The sequence below is a fragment of the Alosa alosa genome, chromosome 6, assembly GCF_017589495.1.
Source record: "Alosa alosa isolate M-15738 ecotype Scorff River chromosome 6, AALO_Geno_1.1, whole genome shotgun sequence".
NCBI classification, from domain to species: domain Eukaryota; kingdom Metazoa; phylum Chordata; class Actinopteri; order Clupeiformes; family Clupeidae; genus Alosa; species Alosa alosa.
The window spans coordinates 36,355,153-36,365,836 of record NC_063194.1 but is presented as its reverse complement, the minus strand read 5'-3'; the positions used below and the strand labels follow the sequence as shown (position 1 = coordinate 36,365,836).

At 39.4% G+C, this 10,684-nt stretch overlaps 1 protein-coding gene across 1 annotated transcript in view; it reads left to right on the top strand.

Annotated features, from left to right (window-relative positions):
* LOC125295962 (cartilage-associated protein-like) overlaps window positions 1–6,304 on the top strand; it is a 12,702-nt gene extending 6,398 nt beyond the window's left edge. Inside the window, exons 4-5 of the mRNA XM_048245546.1 lie at window positions 1,401–1,546; window positions 6,269–6,304. Coding sequence (XP_048101503.1) covers window positions 1,401–1,546; window positions 6,269–6,304 — 182 coding nt within the window. The remainder of the gene's footprint in view (window positions 1–1,400; window positions 1,547–6,268) is intronic.
* Window positions 6,305–10,684: the final 4,380 nt, after the last annotated feature.

Here is a 10,684-nt window from a genome sequence, read left to right as displayed (position 1 = left end):
TATGTGGATGCAATTGGGAATGTCTTCTATGTCATTAGTTAAAATTAATGTTAAAAAAACAACTCGAATGAAATCATTCTTGGATCATAGAAGAGGTACTGTAAATGTCTTGCAATTTTATTAATTTCTATGATTTTGGTAGCACTACTCAAACTAAGCCCACAAGCTAGCAAACATGACATAAGCTAAAAGGACATATCCAGGTAAACGTTTGCCAATGGGTTGCATAGCCTACTCAAATGTCCGTAAACTAAGTAGGCCTTAATTAACTTACTTTCATAGCCTAGGTAGGTTAGCAACACCAGGTTGAGAGATGCAAGTAAGCAGATCATTAACGTTAGCCTTCTATTTATTGTCATCAAGGAGGAACGAACACGTTAGTGCAGTCTTTGGTGTCATATGCAGAAGGTGCAGAAGTAAGTGTGCCATCTGGCTCAATATTCTGCGCGAGGGACTGTTGTGTTAGGTGAAATTTCACGGTGAAACTAAGATGATTGGTCAAATTTGCAGAAAAGTTGCGGTGTTTGGACAAAATTGCGAGTGCCTTGGTAAGTGACGAAAACAATCGTCTTCGTGAACAGCTGTGCATAGGCTACATCCCTATACATAACGCAAGGGGTAATTCATGTAATTATAGTTCGCCTTTTATTTGTGGATTTATTTAATGTAGCCTAGACTATTTAGTGTTATTTCTTCCCCAAGCTCATAAAATAAATTTGGGTCGCACATAAATTGACAGGGTCGGTCGGAAACCGGAACCCAAGAATTTTTTTTTTAATGTGTGTGTGTGTGCGCATAGAGGCCGTGGCGGTGGGGTGCGTGTGTGCGTGTGTGTGTGTGTGTGGGTGTGTGTGTGTGTGTGTGCATAGAGGCCGTGGCGGTGGGGTGCATTGCTATTATTTTCTGTAACAACTGTACCTGCTGCATCCAGGTCTGTTGCTTTTGTGGTCTTATCTCTTCCCTGCTGAAAAAAAACAGCCTGAAAATTACCATCATAAGCTGGGAAAACCAGCTGAAGGTTTTCGCAAGAGTTTTGCTGGTCTAGCAGGTCAACCATCAAACAAGCTGGTTAACAAGCTGGTCAACCAGCAAACCACCTTTAGCTGGTCAGGCTGTTTTTCAGCAGGGATATATTTACTAAAAAAAAATGTTGATGCATTCAAAACTTCAATACAATCTCTGAATTTCTATGGATACTGACTTTGTGAAGTGTTATCCTAGTTTGAAAGTAAATTATTATTATTTTTATTTCTTTACACTAATCTCACTCAAGATGCATGTTTTTTTTACTTATTTACTATTTTAATTTTGGACTGTGAACCATTGTGAGAATCAGCAGACAAATTCATTAGGAGCAGGATTTGAATGGGAGCTGGTTTCGTCTCTCTTCTGCCCCCTAGTGGAGGACATGGGTAATGCCGTGGCATGTGCTGCCAGCTACCTGCTCCTGGACCCAGAGGATGCGGTGATGAGGGAGAATATGAAGCTTTACCTCACCAGCCAGGAACAATGGGGTCTGCAGCAACACCATTACACAGCCCGACCAGTAAGAACACACACACACACCAGTACACACACACACACCAGTAAGAACACACACACACATGCAGTGATGAGGGAGAATATGAAGCTTTACCGCACCAGCCAGGAGCAATGGGGTCTGCAGCAACACCATTACACAGCCCGCCCAGTAAGAACACACACTCACACACACCAGTAAGAACACACACACACACCAGTACACACACACACACCAGTACACACCCACAACATCTCATGCAGCTATAGTCCCAGGGATGGATTACTGCACGGGCCTACCAAGAGGTCAGGGGGCCCTGAAGCCCAAGCTTTTGCATGGAATCACTGCCTCAATATCAACAAATCAGGATGTAGGCTATTAGTGGGGCTGTTAAGCTCAACGATCTTGCTTTTTATGAAAGAAGCATAAAACTTTCAGAGGGTTTGTTCTTGATGACCTAAGCTTTAATTTTAGATCTGGAGGCATTCTCAGTTTGACCTCTGAGGTCAGATAGAGGTCATTGACCTCTGTAATATGTTGTGACGCTACAGGTGAATGGGGGGAATAGATATCACCATGAAACTTTCTCAGTTGATTACTCATGTCAAATTAAGAAAAAAATGTATTGAAAGTTTTTTATATTTTAATGTTTAAATATGCAATAAATATGCACATCTCATTAAAAATGCGCTAATTTGCATACATTTTTTAAAAAACAAAATCAGATTGTCTGATAAAGCCAGGCTCAAAATATTTTTTTCATTTTGTTGTCATATGAGATGGGAAAAGAATTACTGAGGGGTTTATGGACATCTACTTCTATTATCCTGTAATTCACCTGTGAAATGGGTGTATCTTAGGATCTAAATGTGATAGAAATATAAACTAAATATGTTTTTCCATGTTTCTGGGCATGAGAAACTTATCTATAACATTGATAGCACTCTAAGAGGTCAACATCATTACGTGCAGTGAAGATCACTGGCAAAAGATCCAATGATTGGGCAAATCCAAGTACAAAATGTATCATTTCACCAAACAATTACATATAAATATGGGCATGACAAAAATGTAGCCCTACTTGAACTTGAGCTGCTCAAAAAGTCACAACTTGAAGTCCTATCACAAATCCCCAATGTAACATTGAACAGGTAACATATCAGCATTCTAAATAGTACAGTGAAAGTTGTCGTAGAGGCCTTAGCTTTTGGGGGTAAGAAAAAGGCCGACAAAACAGCTGTGCAGCTTGTGCACATTAATGCTGCCTTTCTGCATTTGCAGTGCCCGGTACAACCCTTTTTACAACCACAGTGCACAAGCTCATAGCATGCCTGTGATGCCTCAGGGAGTGTTGTCCAACGTGGCTGCATCTGTATCGATCCATCCCCAGTCTGAAGGACTTGGTAACTGTGGGCTAGGAACCAAGGCAAGGTTCCATATTATGTTAGCCTGGTGCATTGCTCCTCTGATGTGTTGCCTCAAAGCAGCTTGTGTAGGGGGGATGTTTTCCAGGGATCTTGACCTCTGGATAAAAAGTTGTTTCCTTGCTTCATTGACCTCTAATCATGCACTTGTTCTGTCAGAGTGGGAACCCTGGATCTAAGTCAAATGTAAAATTCCATGACCCTTCTCTGACTTTCCCTGACAAAAAAACTGAATTTCCATGACTTACTATATAATTAATAGTACAATATAGCGACCAATGATTTCAGAGTACCCGCATAGAGGTCAAGAATATTTTTTAAAGCGGGAGATGAGGCATTGAATAAACACAGTTGGGCTACTTAAGGAAGCCATACAGCTAATAGCCAGATATACACCAATTCTGCGTGGAAATGTATTTGTATTAATGCTGCCCTACAAAGCCAAAGAGCAGTATCTGCAAAAATGCCAAGCTGAGAAAAACAGCTTTTTGTGTTTTTCTTACACCAAGTATAAGCATCAAATTATATTCAACAACAAGGGGTATCATTAGATAGATCAAAGTGAGGTGAATATTAAACATTTTGTTTTTTGACATTTAGGCAAAATTTGGTAGTTTTATAGGCTATACTGCGCTTTGCCTTTGCATTACTGCTTATACTTACGTGGCCATACAATAACATTTTGCAGTAAGTGTAGCAAGTGATCATAATCACTCAGTTTTTATATTAATTGAGGAGGTACTTACTACATTTTTAGTGAAGATATGCTGCTTGATACCTTAACAATGGCAACTCTGTCATTTATAAACATTTGTGTTAAAATGGAACAAAATCAATCGGGTATTCTTGTAGACTTTCATGTCAAGCAATATTGCATTGCTGCACACCAAAACCTAACCTTTGACACCTTTGCACACTGCTGCTTATATTTACTGAAGTATATGTTAAAGCGATGGTTCGGAGTAATTTCACCCTAGGGTCCTTTGCACCATGACCCTGAGCCAAACACCCTCCCTGAACCTTTTTTCCCTTGGTCGAACCCTGGTCGAGTAATGCTGTCAGAAACTAATGACGTTCTGCAGTCGTAATGGAACCAACTTTTAGCTCGTAAATTACCCCACTAATAATGCCCTGAATGTTACGAAACTTCTACAGTACTATGACATTTAGTCCAATAACGAGGCATTACAAAGTGTGTAAGTACACCAGAGGTTTAGTAAAATAACACTTGCCTGATAGCTTCTACTGTCAGCTACCACTGCTATTGCTGCGTCGACGTCACTTTCGTGATTTTGGAAAAGCCCGTAAAAGTCCTTTTCAAAACGCAAAAGTGTAAGGGGAAAGGTAGTGAATTCAACACTCCAACATATCCAACGAATTACGAAGTGTTTACAACCTAGTGTTAACTAATAATTGTTGCAAACTGGTTCTACTCAAAAAATATTGTTAGTCCTGAAAGTTGGCGTCGTTCAACTACATCAGAGGTTCCCTGGGGGGCGCCAAATAATTTGAGGGGAGGCGCGGAAGGTTGATTCAAAAAAGAAGGAAAAACGTTTATTTCATGTTAGAACTATCTATGTTTTTTTTTTTCAATGATTATGTAATTGAAACAATTGATACAACATTATAAAATCGAAATAAATCATAGAAGAGATTTATACTAAATCTTTGGGATACTGGAAAGTATTATTGATCCCTATCCTGAGTGAGAATGTATTGTGCCAAACTTCATCACGTAATTTAGCAACAGTGCCGCCAGCCAAGCTAGCTGCAAGTTACCAGTGAACGGTAACTTGCAGCTTGGAACTTGAGCTCCAAGCGGATTTGTACGCAGCCTTACAACACTGTTTACAGCTCTTCGAGTCACGGTAAAATGTATTTTTTGGTACATAGCTAATTTAGATACACTTATGGTGTGGGTGCTTGCGTTTCTTTAGGAATCCGACAGCTTGGTTTGTATAGAAATGAATAAGTGACACATACACGTAAGAGGTTGGACATAGGCTACATGACGGTAATATGTGACGTTCCGATAGCTAACAGATTTGTCACATTTTATTGCTGCACGAGCCTAATATGGGCAACAAAGCCAAACGTCGAAAATATGATGAAAACTCATTTCATTGCATTGCATAGCAGCCTTTAAATATGATGAAAACTCATTGCATTGCATAGCATAGTAGCCTTTAAATATGATGAAAACTCATTGCATTGCATAGCATAGTAGCCTTTAAATATGATGAAAACTCATTGCATTGCATAGCATAGTATCCTTTAAATATGATGAAAACTCATTGCATTGCATAGCATAGTAGCCTTTAAATATGATGAAAACTCATTGCATTGCATAGCATAGTAGCCTTTAAATATGATGAAAACTCATTGCATTGCATAGCATAGTAGCCTTTAAATATGATGAAAACTCATTGCATTGCATAGCATAGTAGCCTTTAAATATGATGAAAACTCATTGCATTGCATAGCATAGTAGCCTTTAAATATGATGAAAACTCATTGCATTGCATAGCATAGTAGCCTTTAAATATGATGAAAACTCATTGCATTGCATAGCATAGTAGCCTTTAAATATGATGAAAACTCATTTTTGCATTGCATAGCAGCATTGCATAGCATAGTAGCCTTTAAATATGATGAAAACTCATTGCATTGCATAGCATAGTAGCCTTTAAATATGATGAAAACTCATTGCATTGCATAGCATAGTAGCCTTTAAATATGATGAAAACTCATTGCATTGCATAGCATAGTAGCCTTTAAATATGATGAAAAGTCATTGCATTGCATAGCATAGTAGCCTTTAAATATGATGAAAACTCATTTCATTGCATAGCATAGTAGCCTTTAAATATGATGAAAACTCATTGCATAGCATAGCATAGTAGCCTTTAAATATGATGAAAAGTCATTGCATTGCATAGCATAGTATAGCACCGATTTAAGTGGCTTAACTGAAGTGAATATCATTAATTTTCAAATAATTGTCGGGGGCGCGGAGGTGTCACTGTTTTCAGAGGGGAGGCCCACATTGATGGAGTTTGGGAACCCATGAACTACATCCTTATGTATCGCTTTCTGCCAGGACTTTTACGGGCTTTTCCAAAATCACAGAAGTGACGTCGACGCAGCAATAGAAGTCTGCTGTTTATCGCTGCTGTTGGACAGTCAAAGGTCAAAGGTCAAAGGAGAAAGTGAGAGAGAAAGCAGCACACAACCATTTAGGTTCCGGAACTTCTGAAACCACACCCAGGCCACACCCAGGCCACACCCAGGCCACACCCATTGCCCCACCCATTGCCCCACCCAGGCCACACCCAGGCCACACCCAGGCCACACCCTGTAGCCCAGAACTGTGGGAAAATAAGATCCTGTTTACACGAAGGGAAAACGCAGATATTTCAATGTGGTTTGGCCTCTCATTTACACGAAAATCACAAAAACTATTTGAACAGTTTCGCAGTTGCATGTAAATAGGGAAACCGGCGTTTTTGCATTGTGACATGTTGGTCTCTCGTTTGTTTCAAATCTCTGATTGGCCACCTGTTTGCTCGAAGTGTTCATGTCACCCTTCCCCTGCTGTATTTATCATTATTGCCCCCTGCTATATATATATGCAGGATAACAGAAGTAGATGTTTTGCCAGTGATCTTCACTGCACTTAATGATGTTGACCTCTTAGAGTGCTATCAATGCTATAGATGAGTTCCTCATGCCCAGAAACATGGAAAAACATATTTAGTTTACATTCCTATCACATTTAGATCCTAAGATACACCCATTTCTGGCCTTTCGGGCCTAGAAATTTCATATCACAGTGGTACAGGTGAATTACAGGCTAATAGAAGTAGATGTCCATAAACCCCTCAGTAATTTTTTTCCCATCTCATATGACAACAAAATGGAAAAAATATTTTGAGCCTGGCTTTATCAGACAATCTGATTTTGTTTTTTAAAATGTATGCAAATTAGCGCATTTTTAATGAGAAGGCCTAATTTGCATATTTAAACATTAAAATATAAAAAACTTTCAATACATTTTTTTCTTAGCTTAACTCATTGAGTGGCAAAAACGTAATATTACATTTTTCCTTCCCATGCGTTGAGTGCCAAAAACGTAATATTACGTTTTTAGCTTTTTTTTTAATTACGAAACTAGACACTCTAACAAACCTTATATGTGATTTTGGGAACTCTGTGAATGGAAATGAAATATATGACGATCGAAAACTCATGAAAACGCACAATCTGGACATTTTATCTGGACATTTTATCATAACTCTGTTGCCGCTTTGGGTCGAATCAGTGACGCATGCACGTCAGGTCAAAACCAGGCCATTTTCGTAGGTCTATCACTAGGTGGCAGTCTCACCAGGTCTCGCTGATCACTTCCCGGAAAGTTTACACAAGTAAGTAACAGGCAACACTTCATATTTCATGAAAGACGTTATATCTTCATTTCTAGAAAAAAACAGCGATTTTGATGAAAACTAGCCACTGTTTAGCTTGGGATTTCTCAGGAACAGAGGCGTGTAGAAATACATGGTTTGCACCCACCGAGAGCTTTAAGTCTCACCTTTTAAATGAGTTCCATTGTATGTGTTCATAGCTATAACACAGAATATGCTATGGCTGTACAAATATCATCAACAATGGTCTAGATTGCTGGCACTCTAGGACAAAGCTCCCGAAAACGGCTTGGCATTCAATGAGTTAACATGAGTAATCAACTGAGAAAGTTTCATGGTGATATCTATTACTTATTTTTTACCCCATTCACCTGTAGTGTCACAACATATTACAGAGGTCAGTGACCTCTATCTGACCTCAGAGGTCAAACTGAGAATGCCTACAGATCTTAAATTAAAGCTTAGGTCATCAAGAACAAACCCTGAAAGTTTCATGCTTCTTTCACAAAAAGCAAGATCGTCCCTATTTTAAGAGCTTAACAGCCCCACTATATGAATCTGATTGAATTTAGTATTGGCCATCCCCAAAATTCACCAGAACACAGGAAATCGCATCAAATAAATGAAACATTTTCTGGGGGGGGGCACATGTGACAATAATCCCACATGCGACAATTAGAACCCGATTGACGCAAAGTGCGTCAAAAAACACACCCTTTCTTCTCTGTTACATTGCTCCGCGACTGTTCATCGCAACGAGATGAACCTTTATTGCATGACAGAGAAGAAGTGGGGCTTTCCAAAGAGACTACGCACTTGTCTGTACGATCAAGTATGAAAATTTAAACAAATCATGAAATTAAATCAAATTGCATCATATTTACAGTTTATACTTCTCTGAGTTCACCTGCGCACCCATTACTCTCGTTTGAATTACTCACGAACCCATGATCGCATAGATATGGCAAGCATATCAGATGAAAGAGGAGAAACAGGGCTATCCATTGGTATCATGGATATCGATCTTTCTGGCTTATAAAAACAGACGAAGTGACTGCAAAATATTAACGTCATGTACACAAACCAACGCTGCACACCCATTACTCTCGTTTGAATTACTCGGATAGATTTGCCACGTATGTCCGATGAAAGAGGAGACACAGAGCTATCATTTGATACCAAGTACATCCTTCTGGGTTTTAAAACAGACGAAGTGACAGCAAAATAATAACTTCATATAGCTGGACTTACCCCACGTTTTTGTCTTTTTTTGTGGCAAAGCATATTTATAATCCAACGTTCTCGTGTGTTTCTCTATGGCAAAACATGTTCATAATCCGGTTTTGAGATCCTAGCAAATTCCTGCATTGCATCCCAATTTGTTCAACAAAGAAACCTTTTTTGCCTTTACTTTGTTCATGGCAATGTAGTAAAAAGTTGAGAATCATCATGAGTGCATACACCATAGTCACACATGCTAACAGGCAAACTTGGGTCAAGTCAGGTCAGATCAGTTAAATGTCACAGATATGGAGCGCAGAATGGTAATTTTCATAGCTAAATAAAAAATGGCATTTATTTACGTAAATCACACACCACATATTTCTGTAAATTGCTCAGCCCCAGAGTATCCCTCCAACATGGCAATTATATTGCCCGTTTCAGGACAGTCTGCCCTACACACACATGAAATGCATGTAGAGCTATGAGCTTGCTGTGGTGAGATACAGGTCAAAATATAATATTTTTTATAATATGATTTTTATATTTTCATTCTTTAAAAATCAAAATAAAATCAATGCTAGTACTAATACATGAAATGATGGCAGATCTGGATAGCCTAGACTAAAAAAACAATATATAATATGTGTGTGTGGCACTTACAATGACCAGAATAAATCCTTATGAATAAAGGTAGTGAAAATGCCCTAAAAACAGCTTAGGGTTCTAAGGGTTAATACATCTGGACCCAGGGACCCGAAAGTTCATAATCTGTCCATGCATAGTCCTGGGGGTGGCTCAGGACGTAGAGGAGTCGTCCAGCAACTGGAAGGTTGCCCTGACCCTGTCGAACACACACACACACACACACACACACACACATGGGGACAATGACCCACAAGTTCTGCGATATCAGGAGGACTCTGTAACCGTGGCAACCCCAGGTAGTGTAATGTGTGTGTGTGTGTGTGTGTGTGTGTGTGTTTGTTATGTTCAGGCGCCAGGTAGGCCTATAATCCTGCCACTGAACTTATAAAAATTAATAAAACCGCCGTCAGCAGTTTTAAATAATAACTAGAAAAAATGTAATTTCGAGGAAATAACCAGTGCATGAAAATGCAAAACATATATTAACATAAAATACAAAACAAACTTTTATTTGGAAACAGTTGTGGGCAGAGGAAACAGTTGGTGGGAGTCATATTTGATGACAACTGACAGTTGAAATGGCTTAACAGTTAAGTGTTAAACAAGTTGAGTAGTTTAAATAGTTAAATTATTTAATGTCCCCGAGGGGCAATTGGTTTTAACAGCCAGCAGTACCAACAAATATGCCATACAATATTCTACAAGACATAAACATCAAAACATTAAGACACATACAGAAACCTTCCTCAGTAGTTCCCTCAGGTGTTTCCTCCTTTCCCTGCCTGCCATTGAGAAATAAATAATAATAAATCCCTTGTACCCGAATCTCTGTTGTCTGAGCCTGTGTTGGTGACACCAATGTATATAAATCAGAGACCATAATACATGCCGGTTCGAACCCCGACCAGTAGGAACGGCTGAAGTGCCCTTGAGCAAGGCACCTAACCCCTCACTGCTCCCCGAGCGCCGCTGTTGTTGCAGGCAGCTCACTGCGCCAGGATTAGTGTGTGCTTCACCTCACTGTGGGCCAGATGTACGTACATTTGCGAACGTAGCGTTATCAGCGTCATGGACACACCGCAGATTGCGAACGCTGTCAGACCCAAGTTTCCGTCGTATTTATCAATCGTTCAATCCTTAGTGTAAACTGCGCCTTTCTCTGCCTGTCTCCGCCCATAAACGCAATTTACGAACGTCCACAACTGAATGGCAGCGCCTACATACAAGCGCAGTTGAATGAAGTTAACTGATGACAACATTAAAAAGAATCAAACGTTTAGCAATCATGAAATAATACCATACATGATAAGATGTAAACAATCAGGGAGATAATGAAGATAAGTAGTTCTACTCAAACTACTTGTGCACGTAGGCTATGGAAGATTGGTCAAATCTAGCAAGTAGGAAAGTTTAAGTGAATGACGTGAAAGTGAAAGTAAGACATTCTA